Source organism: Phalacrocorax carbo, chromosome 3, assembly GCF_963921805.1.
Source record: "Phalacrocorax carbo chromosome 3, bPhaCar2.1, whole genome shotgun sequence".
NCBI lineage: Eukaryota > Metazoa > Chordata > Aves > Suliformes > Phalacrocoracidae > Phalacrocorax > Phalacrocorax carbo.
Window position 1 is genome coordinate 99703098 of NC_087515.1, and position 23726 is coordinate 99726823.

A 23726-nucleotide genomic window follows, 5' to 3' on the forward strand; every position below is an offset into this window, starting at 1 on the left:
TATCTCTTTTCCTGAGAGAGCTGGGAGCATTTTATGGGAATTATAGAATCATAGAATGGTTTGGGTTGGAAGAGACTTTTAAAGGTCATCTAGTCCAACCCCCCTACTGTGGGCAGGGACATCTTCAACTAGATTATGTTGCTCAGAGCCCCGTCCAGCCTGACCTTGAATGTTTCCAGGGATGGGGCATCTACCACCTCTCTGGGCAACGTGGGAGCCCCACACAGAAAGCCTGTGGGAGGAAAGGAACCTGGGGCAGTCCTGAGAGGAACAGGGTGCTTACTTAAAGCTTGGAGGTGACTCTTAGCCATCTTGTAGAAGTGATGGCAAAAAGTAAATTTTCGTTGGGACCCAGAAGCAACTGTGCTCATCTGGAACGCCAAACATTTTTGACAGCAAAGTCACTAAACTTTTAAAAAATCAAGACTAGAGGAAAAGACCCTTCCTGCAAAGACAGAGGGAGGTGGGAGATTTATCTATCTCACCTAGCACATCAGAAATCTTTTAAATGGTTGCCACGTTCTAATTTAGTAATCTGTGTTCTAGTAAAACCTAGTTTTAAAATCTTTCAGTCTTTCAAAATCTCTTTTCCTTTAATGAAAAGAGCAGGTGGCTTTGCCTCAAGGCTCTGCACACAGCAAGAAGCCATCACAATATGAAACATGGTTTACTGGCTGGTAAGGAAGAAGGGAAATATACAGGCTAGAGACCATCATTCTTTTTGTGACCTTTAATGATTAGAAAAGACATGAGGAAGACTATTTTGGATAAATCTCTTCCCATTAATTTGACCAATTTTTGACCCCGTTTAGATTTATACTGTCCACAACACCCTATGTCAGAGTTCCACAGCCTAATTTTGAGTGGTACGAAAAGTATGCCCTTTAGCTTGCTTTCATCTTCACAGTAATTTATGTAATTTCATGTCCTTTTGATCCTGTATTGCGAGAAACTGAAAACTCTCTGTTCGTCTGTACACTACTCTGTTCTACCTCTCCTTGGTAGTGGGTTTTCCTGAATAAAGAATCCTAGTCTATATAGTCAGTCTCTCTTCAGGAACTCTTATATGTATTATCATCTTTACATACCTTATGGTTTTTCCATGCTGTGAAATTTTTGCATATTGTGAATTTTGTTTTTGTTATCATGAGTAATGCAGGAAATGTTGAGCTACTTGTGAATACGCTGAAGAGCCCAGACCCTAATACAGGCCACTGAGGGAATTTCTAGGGGCTTCTGTATTGAGAAAGCTCACTATTTATTCCCATTTCTTCTGCTTCTACTTTAACCATTCTCGTCATTTATTGAAGGCCTTCCTTGTAATCCCAGGGTGACAGAGTTACTTCAGAATCTTTTAGCACAGAAACTTGTTAAAAGCCTTTTGGAAATGAAAGGCTATGTGCCAAGGCATCCTTTTTCACATATTCAATGTTCCTCCTGTGAGTTATGATTTCCCTTTTCAGAAACCATCACAACTATTCCCCAGTACACTATGTTCATCTATTTTTCTGTTATTTCTGTTCTTTAATGTAGTTCTTAATGGTTTATCTGAAATGGAACCGGGACTTACTGATCCATAGTTTGAGGTGTGCCCTTGCATTCCCTAGTCTTGTCCCCCTTTCCCAAATCATAAAAAGCAAATTAACCCAAACCAATCCAAACCCCCCACCAAACAAATCCAAACCTTCAAAATCCATGTCTACGTGTCTAAGATGTAATTTTAAGTGATGACCACAGTAATCAGTAATTTCCTTTAGGATTTCTGGAGAAACATTATTTGGTCTTTCTTTTTTTTTTTTTTTTTTTTTTGCTACTGTTCACTTTGTTAATTTATTTTAAAACATTTTCCAGTAATAATTGAATTTGAGATCTCTGATGTATCCCTACTAAAAAGCAGTTCTGGCACAGGAACCTCCTAGAGCTCCTCTACATTAAATTTTGATTTGGAGAGTTCATTTACATTTCCTGCTAGAGCCTTATCTCTGAACATTCCTTTTATACTTTGATGGTCTATTGGCCCTACAGCCTTTCTGGCAGCCTTACTGCTCCTGTTGGGTTTTTAAAAGCATTTACTGCTCACCATTACACTTTTAGCAAATTGTTCCTCAAGATCTTTTTATTTTTCTTTACTTGGACTGCTTTATTGGATTTTTTCACTGCCAACATTTATATAACTTCCTATTTTCCTTCATTTGGACATGATTTCAACTTTTAAAGCATGTCTTTTAGCCATTATAAACATTTTGTACCTTGCTATTTAAGCATTCCAGGTTTTGAGGGTCTCTAAAGCCTTTTTTTCCTAGTAGTTTATTTACATTTTATGTGAACCTCTGATAGCTTGTTTTAAGTATTCATCTGCATGTGCTTTACCCTTTGAGATAGTCCTTTGAATTTCCTTTTAAAAATCCCTTTGTTTTTAGGTAGCCCTCCTGTATGAAATGATGACCTCAATGACTTTTTGTTGTTGTTTCTGCAGGTATCTAAAACTGACTTCATGGTCAGTGTTAGGAACAGGTCCTCTGCAGTGTTAGGGACCAAGCCAAGACTTGTTTTTCCTCCTGTGGGCTTATGACCAGCAGCCATTTTGTGCCTCAGGTCATGCCCTCTTCCACTCTTCTGGTGTTTTCTTCCTGACTAGTCTCCCAAGGCCCCATTCGAATGTGTGAATGACTTTCATCTTCATGGACAGTCCGAGCAGTTCTTTTTTCCTATTTTGGTGTGAAATTTATTACATAAACTATTGAGTTTTACCTGTTATGTGTCCCCAAGGACAGGTACATGTGATCTGGTGTGACCAGGAACCTGTCCCAGTCCAGTGGTCCAGTTCATAAAGATTCAGTGGCAGCATTTTGGGTGGTTTGTTTATATAACGTCTCAACATATTGTGTCAGTGTTACTTGTTTAGATGGTAAGATATGCATAACAGTTTATTGTTCCGTGTTTTTTCAGTGCATCTACAAGTGAATCTCATTTCTAGTAGGTCCTTAGGCATCTTTGAAACATGATTAGTGGTACTAGATATCTTTTCAGCAGGGAAGTAGTAAACTTGAAATTAGACTTTTCAAAGCTTCCGTGTTTGCCATTCCCCATAACCTCTGTTCATCTATAAAAAGTAAATACCTAATTAAAGTTAAAGAAGTCCAGTTTTGCTGGTGTCTCACTATACCTATGGTGCTGCCTCTATGTCCAAAACTCTGAGTTTATTTTTCAGTCAGTACTGCTTATCTTGCTGTGATTTCCTTTCACATTTATTTAAAAAAAATATATAATTTCATTAGAGAAAAATAGAGACCAGGAGGGTTCTTCAGGAGTAGGGTTAAACTATTTTACAAATCTTTTGCAGAAACTTAATTATTTTTAAAACTGATCACAACGGCAACAAACAAAAGAACTGTGTGCTTTTTCTCCTCTGTAGATACCTGGACCTGTCTACAATTTCACTGGTTGTATACAAGTCACAGAAATCAATAAAGTGGGACCTTTCAACTTCTCTAATGCTGTGGGAAGAAATAATGTTGACAATTGCAGGTAAACTACCCTCTGTGCCTTTTCAATACAGAGGAAACTGTTTGTGATGATTTTGCTTTCTTCCTTAAATAGGGTGACCATTTTAGATAATTTCAACAATGGTTACCAAAAAAAAAATTATATAGCTGGATATTGTGCTTTCTTTTATGCTTCTGAAGCCTTTTCTTTATGTAAGATGTTTTTTGCAGAGTAGTTCAATTAAGCTTGACAGCTTATATAGAGTGAGTTTTCACACAAGAATGCTGAAACACAGTGTACTAAGCAAGATAATCCACAACAAAATACAGGAGTGGGAAGCAGGCTGATGTGCTGGTTGTGTTTCTACTGATGGTTTGGGGATTTCCATTAATCTTGTAATAAATACTGATGATTTCCTGCTACGCTTACTGTGTATGAGATTGTGAAAAATGCTGGAAAGCATTGTTTCTGAATACATAAAAAAGCCCACTTGGTTTCATTTTTGCATATTCACATGGCTGTTGGTCATGCATTGACTGAAATAAAAGGCTATACACAGACAATGGTGTAGATTAGGATTCAATTCTGGCGTATAAAAGGTTTGAACATGGAAAAGTGGAAAACGAAAGTAGACATGAATTGCATTTGTAGATCATGAAGTCTTCCAGAACAGAGTATGATTTTAGTCATAGGACATATGTCCTGCATCCCTGGAGAATTTTGCATAAGCCTTTTTTTATATGGCTTTATTTTTTTCCCTAAAATTTACAGAGTAGTTTAATTAATGTTTGTGCACATGATTAAACAGTATGTTAGATAGCTACTGGTAACTGACGAGATCATTAATTAAAGATCCATGAGATCTAGACTCTACTCACTTCTACCACTAGCCCCTTGTCATGGTTTCACCCCAGCCAGCAACTAAGCACCACACAGCCACTCACTCACTCCTCCTACGTCAGTGGGATGGGGAGAGAATCAGAAGAGTAAAAGTGAGGAAACTCATGGGTTGAGATAAAGACAGTTTAATAGGTAAAGCAAAATCCACATGCACAAGCAAAGCAAAACAAGGAATTCATTCACTACTTCCCATGGGCAGGCAGGTGTTCAGCCGTCTCCAGGAAAGCAGGGCTCCATCACGTGTAACTGTTACTTGGGAAGACAGTATAATATGGCTATGAATTCTTACATAGAGATTCTGCTTCCCAGAAAGTGTGTAGGAAGCACATCTGCCATTGTGTTTTTGCAAGACAGGCTTCTTGGGAAGGGACACTTGTTTTGAGAAGAAAGGAGAAAGTGCTTGAAGAAAGTTGCTTAAAAGGGCAATAATGGATTATATATGTTGCAAATATGAGTAGCTGCCGACTGGTAGAAAGCCTGGGGTACTTACATAGTGTTTGCAGAATTCGTATGGTTTTGTTGATGCAATATTGCTGCAGTTGGAGCTGCCTGGCAGTAACGGAGTACTCTACAATGTGGCAGACAAAGCAATCCAATTTCTTCCTGAAAGAACATCCCTGTATTTATCATCCAGTGGCACTAAGTATTTCTGGTTTTGCTGTTGTAATTTTTCTTTAATTGATCTTCAACCTATCATCACCTGGGGTTAGATTTTTAATATTTTTGAATACCTCTGCTTTTGCATATTTAGCTGTACTCTAGTGGCATTCAGTTACCCTGCCGGATTTTTTACTTCTTGGTGCCCCAGCAGCATGGATTACTTCATTATTGTGGTGTAGAAGGTCAGCCAAAGGGAGACATGCAGAAACTTCTTAAAGTGTATGGGCTTGTGAGTAAATTTTAAGGTTATGAATTTTTAATAGGTTTGAAATTTACTCAAATGTGTTCTGCCGTTTTTTTAACTGGGTCTATTTGAATGTTAAAATACTAAAAGGATGAACTAATCTGTGCAAGGAATATAGAGAGCTTTCAAAACCAAATTTTAGATAGGGTTCATTAACCTTTTCAAAACTATTGGCATCACTACTTCGGGACAAGTCAGTACCTTTCGTAGGATAGTATATACTCCACATTGCTAGTCTCAGAGATCAATGCAATTTAGGTTTTTGTTTAAAAATTTTTGAGAATTAAGAAACGTAAAAAATGAAGTAATAAGATTAATTTCACTGGCATAGGTGTATCACTATCTGCTGTCTAAAATGCCTAGATATATAGAGCAAAAATGTTGTTCGTTCCTTTAGCATTCACATTTTGCAATGCAATTATACACTGCAAAGGAAGGAGAATAATTGTAACTTGGCAGACCTAAATGGGAGATGGGGACAATGTGGAAATTGCCTTTCATGTAATTTTGGAAGCAGGTACTAAATTATGCTTAAATTCAAGAGGGTGATTGGTAAAGGTAGCACTGGGCAATTGGATAAATCAAAGACCTTAAAACTTATAATAACCTTGATCATTCTGCAAGATGCAGGATTTCTGTGCATGCTCAGAAGCACTGAGGTTTCAGGTGTGAGGCCTTAACTCAGTTAATCTGTAAGGTCATGGCTCAGACCTTCTGCTAATCACATGCATCACTGTTTAAGCCTGGAGTTCATAGGTATGCTGCAACACATGATACCATGGGGATGAGAGAACAGCTAAGAGGGCTGTATTGTACTAACGGCTCATCAGGGCTTCCTGCCATAAGATGTAACCAAAGTGGAGTAGGACATGGAAGAATAACAGTATGGGCAGGAGAATTAATTTAAGCTTGACTCTCTGAGAGCAGATTTTCAGCCATCGAAGTCCTCTGAGCTATGCAGCTTCTGCTTTCAGGAAAGGTTATAATGGAATCCTGTCAGTCAGTAAAGGTCAGCCTCCAATAAGTAGTTTTCTAGAACTACACTAGACTATATACTTATCTAAATCTTGTAAAAGTTTATGTTAAGATTGTTTAAACTATTCCTGTCTCAGAGCTATGAATATATAGGCAATTTTGAAAGCGGCTGTATGATGGCCAACAGTAGCAGAAGAGACAGTTGGAAATGACGGATATCTGATGAGATCTGTTAAGAAGTGAAACCTTTTTTTATTTTTTTCTTCTCCTTCTGAAGCAAGTAAGATACTTGCAATATGTTAATGCAATATAAAGCTTCTCTAAGTGTTTCAGAAAAATGTTACGGGAATAGATTTGCAGGAAAAATGGCTACCACTTTCAGGTAGAGTACAGCTAGCAGATACGAATGAAGCTTTGAGTCCCAGTATTAAGAGCTGGTGTTTACTGTGGCTCGCTTCTGTATTGGTGTCTGGGAACTAGACTGCTTTATATTCCACTAAGAGTTTACTGCATGTAGTAAATCCAAAGGTTCCAAGCACACACACGTATATAAAATATATACATATACATCCATATATGCATATACATATACATATATCCATCCAAGCCATGATTATTTAGGTTTTGAAGAAATTCCTTACTGGGAAACAGAAAAATACCGTTTCCTGTTTTCCTAAGAGAAGTCTTACTGGTGAGTGCAAATGTACAAGGTTGATTTGCACTCACAGACAGGAGCTAATAAGCTGAGTTCTTAATTACTGCCCATTAGACAGATTTTTCGTTGATTTTTTTTTAATATTTTATTTTGCTGATAATTTATCTTAAGATCTCTTTTTCTAGGCTGAAACTGAGCTTCATTTCAGCGAATACTCTGATTGCTATTTGCATTTAGGAAAGAGGCTCTTGAATGTGTATTACCCAAGTTCCATTCCATCAAGAGAACTGATGGGTTTCCTAATGCATGGCAATTTTCTCAGGAGCTTTGCAATACATTTTGGCAATCTCTACATGTTTTCAGTAAGCCCTCAGTTCCACTTTCCCCTCACTTATCCGCTTTCCAACAAGCTTTAAATCCCCTTCCTTATGTGTGAGTAGTCCCCTTTCCATTCTGTAGTTTTCTGTGATATTTTTACAAACATCCCAACAGACCCCTAACAGCTTTGTGAAGTTCAGTCTCCTGTGCAATTTCTCAGCATGTCTCTTCCTTTATGGAACTTCCTGCTTTTTAAGAATATTATAAAACATCACAGCTTGCAGCATCTAACACCAGGCGTCTGAGGTGCTTGATTTCTGTCCTTGGAATGAACTTCATACTTTGGAAAGCTGGGCCTGTTGAAAGTTATTTTTCAGCTGGTTGTGAAAGTCAAACAGTTTACCATTCCACACCTGGTAAAGGAGAAATGCTTATAGTGGTGCGTACTGTACGTTAGAGTTCATCCTAAGACCCCATACAAGACTCAGGTAAGGTTAAAGAATTTCTTCATATGAATCCACCTCAGCTGAAAAACTTAAATTCCATCAAATGCATAAGCTGGCTTACACCTGAAACGGAAATCACAGAATTCCAAATTTAAGCTCCTCTGTCTACTTACATCTTAGTTTGTGAATAAATGAAGGTCCTATGAGAAGCATTGAGCTTCTGTTATATGTGAAAGATAGATTATTCAGACTTTAAATTGTACTCGTACATCTTAGCATAGGTAGTTATGTTCATATTTTTTCGTTAACAGTTTGGAGTTCTGTGCTTAATTCTGAAACAGCCAAAAAAAAAAAAAATATATATAGTGCTCCTTGACACAGTAGAAGAAAATGGTTGAATGGACAATACTGACACTGCTTAGTTTTATTTATTTAACAGGTTTTCTGTGTTTTCTGTGATTAACATAGAGATTGGACTAAATATTATAGAAGTACAGAACTGAAGATAAAGCTTCAGAAATATCATTCATTTGTATTCACCACATATATGATGCTTGATATTACGTTAATAACAATTCTGTGCAATTCTAACGTAGAGATTGGTAACAAGCATTTGTTCTTTATGCATTTATTTTGTTACTTTTTTTCTTTCTCATCTGTGCTTTTGCTACCTGATAACCTTTTTTCTGTGTTTCTAATTGCCCCTTCCGCCTTTTCCAAGTGCCTGAGTTGCTTTTATAGACTTTCATCCTCTTTGCTTGATTTGCCCTTCTTGATTTCCCTCGTCTTTTACAACATTTGTTTGCAACTTTTTCTTTTCCTTTGTGAGTTTTGCTGTCCTGTGCAATTTCCTTTCTGTTCTCTGTGTGTACATGAATTCTGGGTATTTTTCTCTTACTTTTTCTTCCTTCTTTGGCATTCCTGTTCAGATGATGACTTTTCAGTGATACAGACTTCAATGGTGAAAAGGAAAGAAAAAAAAAAGACAGATCTAATCTTTCCTACTGTTACCTATCCTCAAAATCTCTGTAAATTGTTATGTAAGCCTTTTGCTCAGCCTTTTGAAGTATTCTGTGAGAATTGTTTGTGATGGATATTAGACAAATCTGTATGTCAAATACATGCAGGTGAGATAATGTGTGTCTGTAAATATTACATTTCTCTCCCTATTTCTGGAAAAGGTTGCCTCTCATCAGCATACCAGGAAACTAGCACCAGTCTTTCTTGGGGGAGCTCTCTATTTCTAAAAGATTAACAATAATATTTGGTGATGCTTATCTTGACCTTACCTACCCTTCTGTAACTTTAGGTGTGTGTATTATACCAACAGAGGATTGTTTCTTAATTCTGTCAACAGAATTCAGTGGCAGTCACTGCCTCTTAGTTGTGTCTGTAATGAACAATTGTAATGAGATCTTGATTTCTGCTAGAATTGCCAGGTACCTGCACGGAAGCTAATAAGACAGGACTTAAAGGATACGATGCATTATTTTCTTCTGGTTTTATCAAGGAGCCATTTGCAAGTATATATGTCAATGTATGCATGCCAATGCATAAGTCTGAGGCAGTGTGTTACTACAAATCAGTAATATCTCAATTAAATATTTTGGAAAACACTGACACATTTTCACAGAAAGGAAAATTTGTTATGAGTAAGTCTCATTGTTTTTTTAATGAAATTTTCTTTCTACTACTGTTGATGTATACTTCATTATTTTATAATATATTTTGTTGCATGCACTAAAGAAAAGGTTCCAGTGCTGGAGAAATGCTATTTTGCACTCATGTCACATCTTTGTATTATTTTAGTGCAGTTATATAATATTGGATATCTCCAGTTAGTGGTGATTCTTACTCCATATGATTGCTAAATTTATTAATGGAATGCATAAAGCTTCTTCCACCCCAAATACTTAACCATTGCATATAAATTGATCCCCTTATGTATCAGTAAAATAAAGTGCTAAACTTTAATCAGAACACTCATAGCATAGAACTGAATTTGCTACATGAATACTTTAGGAAGGAGAAATATGTTTTAAAGACTTCTGTTACTACAAAAAAATCTGTATCTGCTTTGGCCTCTTTACATTGAGTCATAGATTCAAAGTCCCACAGACAACTGTTTAGTGTATGAAGTAACCGTATCCATTCACAGCACATTCTTAAAACATGGAAATGAGAGAGATTGCCTATCAGGTGCCTGTTCAGTAGATCACCACAAGCTCTTACATAGCAGATAAGACATATAAGGATGTGACAGAGCTCAGAGGACCAGCATGGGGCAGTACGGAAATTCGGGGCGGGGGGGCATTACAGTCTAAAGGACAATACGGTGAATTCTCTGTACTTGGAGCTTCTTCAGTGTCAAGAGTGATCAAAATTCAAAGGCTGCCAAGATAGCTTAAAAGGCTTTTTGCAGTCTTCCAGCCTTTCTTACCTGGGGATTGTATGGTAATCTGATGGGTGGAGAGGTGTACGATTTCAGCTGTGTATTTTTAGATCCAGCCAATGAGGAGGATCCCCTATTTTTTGCTTTACACCAAAGATCATAGTTGCAGGAACCCTACAGATTGCCACATTTTGGGTTGCTCTCTAGGTTACCGACAGTGTTCATTACCTTCTGCTAAATTGCTTTGAGTATTTATACTTCCCTAGAAATTCTGTCAGTGAAAGAGCTGTGGTTGAACATGTTAGCTTTTGAAATGTATAACCATGAAAAAATTTGCATCAAGAAAATACCTTTTTAAGATTTACAAGAAAGACTTCTTTTTTCATGAATGAATGTAACTTTTTCATTTCAGATTTCAGCACAGCTTCCCCTAAAAACAAAAAATATTTGAAACATGAAAATAGGTTTTTTCTAGAATTAAAAAAAAAAAAAGGATTGGGTTGAGAACATCCCAACTTTCCTGAAAAACCAGAGCAGATTCACAAATTAAAAACTATATTTCAAGCCATTTTTCAAAGTTCTTAAAATTTCACTACATGTATTTTTCACAGGATTAATATCATGTGCCATAGCCATTGAAATACTCTGTGGAAACTTTACCTTAATGCTTAAGAAAAATTATCTTAGTGACACAAGACATCAAGTGGTATGGTTCAGTAGCTTCCTGAAATAATCGCTTGGGCTTCTAGCCAGACAGGTATGTGAATAATAAACCCCTATTCTTGTACTGTCTTAGAATAGAAAAAATAATCTCAGTTTTGATCTGCCCATCTAAACCTTGCAGATGGGTGCATGGATGGTTTGACAGAATTCTGTTTCAAGAATATTTCCCTATACATCTGCTCTTAATTTTAATATGAGCAGTGATTCAGAAAATCTGAATATATAACAGGAGGAATTATCTAAAACAATCTAATAGCAAAAGAAATTATCTTGCATGCTTTCCTTATTGGACACAGTGACACTTAGCTTTAGTGCTAGGATTTGATGTCATTCCAATTACAGAAATCTAGAAATAAAGAAAAAAACATTTTGTTACATACTCACAAATAATTAAACTTTGGAGCAGGTTTCTATGACTTCCAAGTTACATGCAGAGAGTGCCTCGTAATGGAGATGTAGTTTCTCTTTTTATTATACCAGGCTGTATTGTGAATAGAGGCATATTAGATAGAATAAGTAAGAATGAGAGTCTTACTGAAAGGAATAATTAGCCTACTGGAAGCTTGAATCAGTATAATACTTTCTCTTTGACTTCTGTCACCTTTGAGATTCACTTTTGAATTTGAAGTAATAAGAAATCATAAGTGTTGCCTGCAACTGCTAACAGCCAGAATGTCAAGAAAAAGTTTGGAAGTTCAGTTATATTCTGTCTAGCAGCTCTCTGCTGGCGTCCATTCAGTGTCCTTCATTGTGTCAGTGAATAGACCACAGGACTTCATGACTTATAGAGTATTTGTGGGTTTGTAAAAATCTCATTTAACAAAGCTAGAAGTGAAACAATCAACAACATCATAAAACCTTGTGTGTTTTTATAGAAAATAAAATCCATCACAGATAATATTCCACTTTTTGAAAAATATTTTGAACATGTTTTACAACTAAAAAGCTGGTTTGATCTTGTTTTTGGCAGAGCACTTTTAATAACAACGGTCCATTTCAGATCTAAAAATTATTGAAGAATCCAAGTTTTAAAGCTAGATTTTTTTAAAGTCCCTGATTCATATCCAAAAGGTGTCCATTGTAGTGATATGCATTGTGAACCTATAAATCATAATTTGACATATTAATATGCAATTAACTTCATATTAGGTGTTTGCAACAAAATTAAATTCCTCTAAAAGTGCACAAACATTGCAGGTTTAATTATTACAACAAAAGGAAAGGTTAAAAAAAGGAAATATGTAGTAACTTTTTTGAAATTAAGTTTGTATAAAACCTCATATCTGAAGTAGTTCTTTAAACTGGCCAATCCCCAAAGGAAGAACAATGTCCTGAAGAGTTATTTTTAGTTAATGTAGACAAGCAACTCAATGTAAGCAAAATGATAAATGTGATTTCAGTGTGTCTGAACAAGAAAGTAGGGACACAATTTCATTTCAGTTTACACTATTGATTTTGATATTGGTTGTACAGTATTTCATTGTGTGCTAGTGTGCACTGGAGCAGTACCTAAAAAGTACAAAGGGTGAAAAGTGTAATTAAAAAATCCTCACAGAAATTGGTGGGATTTTTAAAAAAGGTGTGCAGAAAGATACTTCAAGAATTCAGTCTCTTTGTCTCTTTGGTTTTTTGCTAAAATATGACTGAGGCAATTATAGTGTAAACAAAGATAACACATATGTTTAATGAGGAGAAGCACTGGACACAGAGGAGGTTTCTTTAGCTCAGAAGAGACCAGCACATTAGAACCAATGGCCGAAAGCTGTAACCAGAACATCTGAATTGGTAATAAACCAAAACAGCTTTAACAGTAATGATGATTATAATTGGTACAAACTACCAATGGAAGTGGTGGCTTCTTCATTTGTTGCTGTGTTAAAATTAGACCACATGTCTTTCTAGAAAGGATTCTCCAGAGAGCCATAACTTATTAGGCTTAGTACAGTTGTAACTGCAGGAAATATGAAGATCTGAGATGAACAGAAGAAATGAAACTCTGATGTAAGCTGGATTAAAAAAGAAGAAAGGAATTGTGTGCATAAAGGAAATAAAGAATAAATAAGTAGTACTGAATGTAAAGTAGATGATACAGACATGGTTGCATGTCTATCATATGTTGCTAAGTGATAAATTGTCATACATTCTTATTATCAGGAAATCTCTGCATCTTAGATGCCATCATTCTTAGGTCCTAAAATAGAAAATATTGAATAAACTGATAAAATATACAATTATTTCTTAAAATATATTATTATTTCTTAATGTAATACATTCTTAGTTAAATGTGTCTGTGAATCAGATAGAATGTGTATTGGCTGATTAATATATAAACAAGTTATTATCAACAGACAATAAATGGGCTTCTCTGGGGAGCTGCTAAGCAAAATTTTATTTTCTACAGGGGATGGGGATTGTTTGTTTAAGACCGTAATATTAAGTAATACAATAGTAGAAAGATGTATCATCCTTCAAGGGACCTTGGCTGTAAAGTTAAGAAAAGTGTTACCCCTACAACTACTCGATTGCAGCAGAAAAACAAATATATTTACCAGTAAAAGAAACATTAATTCCTCTCCAAAATTTATATAAATATTTTACAATTACTTAATTTCTCAAAACCTAAATTGATTATAAATAGTTTATGTGGTTTTTCTGTATCTGTAACCTGCAGGACTGTTAAATCGTATCCTGTCTGACTCTTGCTCTGCAGTACTGTAGATAAACAGTGCATCAGTGCCCCCTGCAGCCTTGAAACACTAGTATAACATTTTAAAAAAAAAGTGCTGCTGATCTTTGTTGAAGTAACTATTCAGAACAAGAACAGCTTTAAATCCTGTTGTATCCTTTCCTTTTTTCTCCTTGCTTCTTTAAAAGTGAAATCACAGCTCTCGGGTAAAGAGAAAATGCTTTGGCAATTTAACCTAAAAATCAAGACAGATTTTTGTATGTGTGAGAATAAAGAAATCTTTTTTTTTTCCTTCAAAAAAACTGGCATATGAAAAGCAGAAGCCAGAAGCAGAAGCAATTCAGAATATATGTGTATGCTTCAACATGAATAGTTACAAACGAAAGTCTGGCTCTCAGAAGATCAAATTCTGTAATGTGTAGAATGTTCAGAGTATACAGGAATCACTGCTTTATCTGTGCAAAACCGCAGTAGGTATTCATGTATATCTTTGACAATTCACTCAAAATCAGACATACAATATAAAGAGAAGTTTGAAATTTGTGTTGTCTTCAGCTCCTACTCACATCTTTCTCAAGTCATTGGTAAATTTCTAGAAACAATAATAGTTATGGGTTTGAGGATTTCTTTTGAAGCTCTGAAGTTTAAAGGAAGCAGTGGTTGGTCATAAAAACAGTAGAAATCTTAAGTCATCTACATGTAGGATGTACGTACAAAAGGAAGGATTTCAGCTCATAAGACCCTGAGATGTTAAAATTACAAGCAGTGTCAAAAAGAGGACGTGGCCATAAATGAACTTCAAAAAACCACCTGTCTCTATGCTGTGCAAGAACTTGTTGAGATATACATGCTCCTGACCAGCTTTCTGAAGCCAGATTTCCCCATTTTTCCTCTCTCCACCCGCTCTAAAATTAAGAGGTACATAGGAGGTGAAGGTGCTCCACCACTAGTATTCATACAAGGTCCTAGTTGACATAAAAGTGTGAGTTGGCATTTTTTAACCATCAAAAAAAAATTCCTTCTTTAATTAACAAGAGGTAATATGAAATTTTTACATCTGTAAGGAGCAAAGCTGAAGGCCAAATGACATTAGCCAATTGAAAATGTAGTAATTTATTAGAACTAACTGCCTAACATGTTTCACTGATGTTATAAAATTGAGTAAGTATTGTATGAAAATGAAGGGAAGTGATTAGATCTCTTCAGTTTCTGGGCACTAAACACAAGTGTGACATCAATAACTGCCTTCCAGCATTTACCAATTATAAAATCCATTTCATAAACCAGAAGATCTAAAATATTATCGACTGAATTAAAGTATATGAAAGAAATTCACCAGTTCCAAACTCTTAAGTGGCAAGATGGTTCTAGTGGCAAGTGAGATTAATTTTATTTAGAGTAAATATTTTTTCCTCAAGAATACATTTCTAATATAAACAGAGTAAGGTAAGTGCTTTAATTTGGCAATATGGCCATATAATTAAGCCTTTGTCAGGTTTTCATTATATTTGACTAATTGAAGAAACTTATTATTTTTTACTAAAAAAGGTATATTTGTATCTCCTAAGCCCTGCTAAGCCCTTTGCAATGGGCAAAGCACAATCTACTTGCCATGACTGCATTTTCATCATTTAAATCAAAAGGTTAGATATTTTGAATCTTGACTGCTGAATGAGTTGTCTAAATTTGTCATAAGAAAACCAAGAAAGTAAATTTTAAAAAAAGAAAGTAAGAAGGTAAACACAGCAAAGTAATCTCTTGTATCTTTTAACCTCCTGATTGTCTTCAGATGATAGCTTTCATAAAAGCCTTCTTTTGTTGATGTGATGAGGATTTGGCTGATATCCTTAAATCTGACCCTGTTAAATTGCTAATATCGATATTTAAATATAGGTGCCCCTCATGACTTAAAGTTACTGATGAAAGAACAGCAGAGAAATATAGTGCAATTTGAAGGTAACAATGAGAAGTATTCACTCATTCTGCCATTGAGAATATTGTCCCAGGTTTGCCTCGGGTTCCTCTTTGTCTCTTGCTTTGAAACTTGTTTTGTAGTTGGAAAGATCAATGACTTCTGTCAATAACCAGGTACTTAAACCTCCAATGACACAGCATTTGGGTTCAGGTAGTGTTTAAGATAACCAAATGCTGCTAGGATCAATAGACGCAAAATATCAGCTTACTCAAATATTACACTCAAACAGGTTGGCCACCTGTTAATTTCAATACAACCTACTTTTCATTTAATATGTTCACTGCCTGCCTATGACCTTGTTATGTCACAGTATTTGGGCTGATAAGAAGGTCGGAGGGTATGAATAAATCCATTTTTAGCATTATTCTGTTAAGAAACCACTGTCATGTTTTAACACCAGCTGGCAACTAAGGACCACCCAACCACTCACTCACTCCCACCCTGCAGTGGGATGGGGGAGAGAATCAGAAGAGTAAAACTGAGAAAACTCATGGGTTGAGATAAAAACAGTTTAGCACGTCACACACACAAGCAAAGCAAAACAAGGAATTCATTCGCTACTTCCCATGGGCAGGCAGGTGTTCAGCCAGCTCTGGGAAAGCAGGGCCCCATCACCTGTAATAGTTACTTTGGAAGACACACACTGTCACTCCAAATGGCCTCCCTTTCTCCTCGTCCCCCAGCTTTATACGCTGAGCACGACACCATATGGGTGTGGAATATCCCTTTGGTCAGCTGGGCTCAGCTGTCCCAGCTGTGCCCCCTCCCAGCTCCTTGTGCAGCCCCAGCCTGCTCGCTGGTGGGGTGGGGTGAGAAGCAGAAAAGGCCTTGACTTTGGCTAAGCACTGTTCAACGACAGCTGAAACATCTCTGTATTATCAACACTGTTTTAAGCACAAGTTCAAAATATAGACTACTGTGAATAAAATTAACTCTGTTGCAGCCTAAACCAGCACAGTTATCCAGATAAAGAAAAGGGAGCTCCTTAAGTTTTCCTAGTCCTAACCAAAATTGAATACTTTAGTGCAGGACAGTGGTACATTGTTCTTCTGCGACATTTGCTTGATTCCTGTGCAAAGACAGACATCTGCTGACAAGGCACCTGGAGTTTCCTCTCATTTCTTTTTTTGTGAGCTGTTACGCTTTTCTTCGAGTTGTTCACACTAATAACAAAAATTCCTAGCTGCAGTCTTGATAGTGTTGCCTGTTACTATCTTTCCATGTTTTAAGATTTTGCTAAACCAGGGTCACATTCTCTTGCTAATATTAATGTCATGTCCATGTCTTCATTGCAAACTTAAATTGCTTAAAGATTTAGAAAGATGGCTTTAGGTTGTAACAGGGTAAAGTAAGCTCTATCCTGTGCTGTAAAGGTAGGCAATTCATAGGGAATGCTTTCAGCAAATATTTTGAATACCTAAAAATGTTTTGGGATGTTTTTCAGTTATATAACCAAAACATGCATGATTTCAAGTGTGACATAGTGAGTAGAATGAAGTAGGAATTTGTCCTCATTCATCAGAGTTAAGTTGTTCAGTTCCATCTGTAGTCAGTGGAGAAAGGTATTCACCTGTCTTACTACGGGGTATTCTGGAGATTCCTCTCTCTGCGTATAGATCATCTGCAGAGAGAACCAAGGTGATCAGCTCAGGCAGGTTTCCAAACTCTTAGGCAGATAATGTTTGACAAAGTGAATTCTGTCCTAAGAGTTTTATTGGCAGATGAAATTTCTTCAAATATTTAGGAGTGAAAAGGCTACTTTGGTGGCATTTTGATGTCTTGGAGAATTTAGAATTGAAAAGAGATTGAACATGAGGTCATAATATTGAACATGTTAATTACTTTGTTATTGATTGTTCTGTTGCTGCTGTCCTTGTCATTGTTACACTATTTGTTCACTCTCAAGTAAAATGAGAGTGCTCACTACAAAAACATATTGTGGTCAAAATTCAAATAGTTTTCCAACTGCATGAAAAAGAATATTCCATACTCCAGCATTTAACAACTTTCCTTTAGGAAAATCCCATTAATAAGAACATAACTTTGTTTAGCGTACCCTTACAGTCATTTCATGCTAATATGAGAAAGAGAGAAAAGACATCTACCAGCATTGCCTCTTGCACTAGGAGACTCTAAAAGATGATACTGCTTTAGGAAAAAAGAAATTATTAAACTGTAAACAAGAGCAGGCAGCAGATAATTGCACGTAACCATACACACACACACGAATATCCAAAATTGAACTTCTGAATCCTCAAACAGAAGCCTCCTACTTGATAGCTGCAATCAGTATGAGGTGGTTGTAAATTTTTGATAATGTTTGGACCAAAGAAAAGTAGCATATCCTGAAACCTCCAATTAATAGAGAGACATGAGATAAAAGCACCATTTAGGAGGCTGATCTCACATTGTGCTTCTGTACAGAGAGACTGTTTAGAGTGGGAAAAATGGGTGCTGGGGTCCTTGAGAGAAAAGTGAGTGCTGAAAAATAAGAGCTGAAAACAAGATGTGGTCTTGGACAAAAGAAGGGGGCCATGAAAGAAGGAGGTGAACATCCTGGCTGAGGAAAAGATTTTGGAAGTGGCGAAGGTACTGAAGATTAGAAAGAGGCATGGAGATGAATATCAGGGGATGCACAGGGACCGTGGCTGGTAACCAGTTACTACAGTAAAGAACATTTACTATGAGCAGTGGCTCAGTGTGAATCAACATGACTTTCCACCTGATTTTCCCAGACCAGTAACAACTTCCCTCTTGGGAAGGAAAGTGGAAACCTAACAAATATAATGGGGCATGGGGTGGAGTGAGAGCATGAGGGAGTGTGTGAGATAATCAAGCAGGGTAAAAGCTCTAATCTTACTGGTTCTTAAGTAAATCCCAGTACTCAGATCCACTATGGGCTGTTGTTTACTCTCTCATCTGTGACACATGCTTTATTGGCTATAAAGTCATTTTTCCCTCATAAAAAAAAAATGTCCATAAAGACCTATTATTTTAGTTCCTCATCTGTTACCTTGTAAAATACTATTTAGGAAGTTTTCAGCAGTGTATATTTTTACTCTATCTCTTAATATCACAGAGATTTTTTGACCTATCATATTAACAACATTCTTCTTTATGCACTCAATGAGAATGCAGTAATATTTTAATTAAATGCGAGATTACTGATGAATAAATGATGTTTGTGTTTATGCATGCCAGCCATTCTCCAGCATTAAGATATAATTAGAAATTAAGTCTGGAAGAAAGACTAGATAATACATAACAGTACTCTGCATTTTTAACTCTTCCTGTACTGATGAGTTCTACTTGGCTGTCTCGCTTGCAGGCCAGCTCTCATGGTAATTTCAGTAGTGTGTGATATACAGTGCCTTTTTATATCCCCATTTCTCTCCAGTCCCAGAGTCTTTGAATAGCAAAATGCTCTCTATCCAGCAATCTTAATTAATGTTTATAAAGCAATGTAGGCCTCCCCTACATTGCATGCAGGCAAGAACTATCTTCAGTACACTGGGAAACAAATGCAAAAAAATATTAAGGACTCTGTCTGTAATAATTGTTTAGATGCTTAAACTATTCTTATGTGAGGCACCTAAAACCAAAGTATGTACTTTCAAAACTGCCTTTTATCTGTAATGTAATCAGGGTGCATTGAAGGTCCAGTCTGCCAAAGTGTGTGTTTCCATGCATTTCTGTAAGAACTTTGAATCTCTTGAGAGTCCCCCTCACTCCAGTTAGGGTCTGAGAATGCCTCTACTCATCCTTCAAAAGTGTACCTTACAGAGGGCAAGATCTATTAGGCATGCCCAGAAGAAATTGAGATGAGACTGTACAAGACATACCCAATGGTGCTACACATCTGCTTTCCCTTTTTAGGCTTCACATCAATGGTAAGAGCACTGTTCTGGTTTATCAGATACTTGACTTCAGTTGTGTCCACAACTTGTTGGAATTACTTGCCAGTCTGCTACCAGAAGTGCTGTAAGAACTCCCCAGACCAGTCCCTTGGTCTGTCTGTCCTGCGTGGAACAAGCATTCATTGGGTTGAGTGGTGAAATGAAATGTGTTTACATATGGTTCCCCATCCCTTGGGTTAGAATATTCATCAGAGTACAGACTTGGATTTTTCTACTGTATCCACCTCTCGAAGGACTTTGTTTTCCTTCTTGGCAAGGCAAGGCTCTAACCATCTGGAGAATCTTCACTGTGGGCAAACACCAAAGGTTTGGCTACTACAGTACTGAGAGTTACAATGCAGAAGTCTTGCCTGAGATTAATTATTACTCAGGAAATCAGCTGCATGTTCAGGATCTAGAAGTGATTCTCCTTTGTCCCCCACAGACACATTGTGCAATAATATTCCATAGGTAGATCTTCCATTTTGGAGTCTAAATTATGGATGATAACACTGAGGTAGAAGAATGTCTTTAGCCCTTGAAGCTAGACAGAAGCTTTGGTAAACAATAGTGACTCCATTCTGGAATTGTGGTATTTTTTTTATTTTTTTTTAGGTAGCTTTCATGGCATCTCTGTTACAGGACCTTAAGTTACCCACTACAATTAACTCAGCCATTTAGGACGGAGATGGAATGGTTACATTCTAACCATGCAGAGGCATTTCAGAAGGACAAGTACAGTGCCATGTTAGAAAAATAATATTTCTGATCTACTGAGAGAATCTTCAAGTAGGGAATGAAAGTATATTTCCCATTCAAAACCACTAGTTTCAAGAAACAAAAGTAGCTGCATAAATCAACAAAAAGATGCAGTACTCGGGCATTTCAAGTGCTGTTTTTCTAAACAGCAGCTAAAATGAAACTGGGAAGAGGTTTTCTAACTGTGACTATTGACTAAATGTAAAACAGAAAGCTAAAGTTTAGACAGATTTGAGATCTACTTAAACTTCAGAAAGTTTAAGATCTGCGCATTGGGCCACTCAGTGCTCAGTAGTTCTGATTGCTCTCCTTTTCTTGAGTTTAATGTGTGGATGATAGGAAGTTGAGGGGCTTAAATAGGAGGATGGGGAACGCTATGAAACAGCAAAACCAAGCCAAAGTAAAGATCAGTGTGAACAATTGAGAGATTCAGTGCTCGCTCACTTCTGCAAGTAAACCAAGTGATAAGAGGACTAGAGTTGGTACAGAAATTCAGTTCTAGCACAACCATTATTTGTCATGTCCTAAACTTAGGGACTAAGAGGGATTTTTTCAAATATCATCTAGAGAAGATTCATCTAAGGGAGACTTGCTTTAATGTCTTGTTTAGGAAGGCTTTTGCTAATACACTTTCACCGTAAAGTTGTTGCTGCAAATCCTGTGTCACATTAACGTATTTATCAGTTCAAAGTCTATAGAACCTACATGCTTTAAAGCAAACAGAACAGGAATGTACCTCTTTGTACATGTACTTCCTTCTTTCTCTTTCATTTCTCTTTCCATACCTTACATTTCTTCCCACATCTGGCACTGCTATGCATCCTGGAGTTTTTCTTTGGATTTGTAAACCGAGCTTTCATAAACTTCATATCTGTTAATTGCATTCTCACATCCTCGGCTGCATTGTATATCGAATATATTATTTGCATTGCTAAGAGTTTGCACCATTAAATGAGATGCTGTGTGTGCAAAAGCAGTTGCAAATTATGTTATACCAACTGCGAATTTTTAAATGGAAAGCTGAAACTACAGTATCACTGAGTTCTGCTACCGAATGTTGTGCTTAGTAGGAGGGAGAAGCTGGGCTCATAGCCTGGAACGTATATTGAGAATTGCATTTTTTAAAGAGATATGCCTGATCATAAGTCATCTCTATTAGGAAAACAGTCACCTGATTCTTCCAAATCAAACAAAGACTGGGATGGGTGAGGAAATAAGATTCAGATACAAACTGCCGAACAAAAATAAACCCTCTCTGGTAATCTCTTGAATTGTTTTCTCAATTACTGTGTCGAGTGATTTAAGTGGTTTCTCCAGTAGGGTAAGTGTGCAGATATACTGTTCTGCGGATTCACTGAAATCAGTGAAATGCCATTTAAAGTATTCTTCCTGACATGGTTGTGAACAGTGAAATAAACAGCCTGTAAAAGGCTTTGTCATTCTTGCCAAATTACATGCAAGGTACTAGGGTTTTTGTTCCTGTTTAAACCAACATTTCCATGGAATGCAGTTGTTGTCAGTTTCATAAGATTTTAAAATTATATTCTACCATGCATACTAACGCCCTTGAAAAATCTTTCTTTTGGCTCTAAAAATCTAAAACATTTGCTTAAAATAATATTCTGTCGCAACCTAAGAGAAATGACATGTAAGTACTTCCCCACCGAAGAAAATTGCAAATAAAAGCAGTTGCTTCCCTGCACAAATTACTTTATTGACAAGCTAAAAATACAAGCTTCCTTATCGCACTCATATCAGATAAGGCTAAATCCATTACTTCAGTAATAAAATGTTAAGTGCGTGAGTACCAGAAGATATAGGCAGTGTAGATGTTATCATATCATTGGGAGCCCCATGCCATTGCATGTCTCATCAACCTGCTTCATGGAAAAATGTCAGAGTGCTTCTGCAGAGGTGGCTGCCGTCAGCCTGATAATGAATTACTTTGGGGACAAGTCTGCTCTCTTTGCAGGTCTCGGTTTGAAATCCATTATGCAGATAGATCAGCCCTAAGAAAAAAAAAAAAAAGTTTTTTTCTTATATTTAGGTGGAATTTCTTGTATTTCGGTTTGTGTCCATTTCCCCATGTCCTTTCACTGGCCACCGGCAAGAAGAGTCTGGCTCCATCTTTTGCCCTCCACTCCTCCTCAGGCATTTGTACAAATTGACAAGATCTCCCTGAGCCCTCCCTTCTCCAGCTGAACAGACGCAGCTCTCTCGGCCCCAGTCACTGGCCCCGGTGCAGGGGTTAAACCAGCGACACCCAGCTCAGCCCCCAGAGAGGCTGAGCCCCTGCACTGTGGGGCATCCAGCATGTTAACTTTTTAATCCGCAAAGCCTCTAACTCCACACACTAATAATTTCAGGCTTTTTTTGAAAAGAGAAGGAGAGCGTAGGGGAGGAGGAAGCACAGTTGGTTAGTCTGTGTGTGCTTTTGGTTTAACAACATAACATCGAGCATGATCTGTAAGGGCAATATTCCTGCCGTTCAGTTGATCGTACATCACCTTGAGTGGTAAAGAATGTAATATAACATAAACAAGACTTCAAATTGCACTAACATCTATACGTAGACCAGCATTTCAAACTCACATGCACTCAGGCATGAAACACAAGGTTACAGGCCTCTAAAACTCACCTGTCTGAGCTCATCTTAAGATTAAAAAGAATGTGTTGATGCTCGCAGCAAGTTAGAAGATCTTCATGTGCATTATTGACCTGAGAGGCAGTGACAGGCTGGGAAATTGAAAAGGAAAAAAAAAAAAAAACAGAAAATGGTGGCCTTGTTGTGTGGTATCAGTGAATCAAGTTTTGCCTGATTTATTTTTGTTACACTTTGTCAAAACTTCTAACACCTCAATTACCAAATTACTTTAAACACTTCCCGACTCTTTATTCAAATGAATGTTTTGGTTAAACTGCGTTGAGCTGAGGTCATTCCTTATTCACAGCAGCAGCTTGACTGGCTTGCGAGTGCAGCTGCAGACATTTGTCCCACTAACCAGCTCAGGCAAACTCTTCTCTGCCGTTGGAGTAAGGCAGCGAGCCGCAGGGTGCCTGGAAGCGGTGCTGACACATAAGCAGTCAGGCACCATCTAGAAGCAAAACATCCAGAACAACACTGCAAAGGCTGACACCCTGCGAAAGACTAGCAAATGAACCGGGGAGAAATCAACCTGCCAAGGAGCTTTCCTTTCTTTCTTCTCGGTGGATTAGAATGTCAACCAAAAAATGAAGGAAGGCTGCATTACTTGCGCTCATGAAATTTCATTTGAAGCACACTCCTGTGATTCTATTTTAGAGCTATATTTAGCTTCCTGACAGAGAGGGGACGTGAAACTTCCACAGCTGGAAATCGGTGCTTCCAGTGGACACAAGAATGCACAATTTGCCAGTCAGGCAGTTCCCTCTCATTCAGTATTTTACCCCTGACAGTAACTGTGACCAGATTCAGAGGAATAAATTTTGCAGTGGTCATCTGTAGGATTATCTGTCATTAGAGAAATGGCCTTTCTAATAGCTAGTAGTGAGAGCTTAGTTTATGCCCTAATTCTTCCCCAAGTTTTATTTAGTTTTTGTTGGTGTTTTTTGTTTTTGTTTGTTTGTTTTTT

General features: G+C 37.2%; 1 protein-coding gene across 1 annotated transcript in view; it reads left to right on the forward strand.

Moving 5' to 3' along the window:
* Positions 1-23726, forward strand: part of EYS (eyes shut homolog) — an 888772-nt gene that overhangs the window by 617579 nt on the left and 247467 nt on the right. The window contains exon 30 of the mRNA XM_064448569.1: positions 3416-3528. Within this exon, the coding sequence (XP_064304639.1) occupies positions 3416-3528 (113 nt within the window). The remainder of the gene's footprint in view (positions 1-3415; positions 3529-23726) is intronic.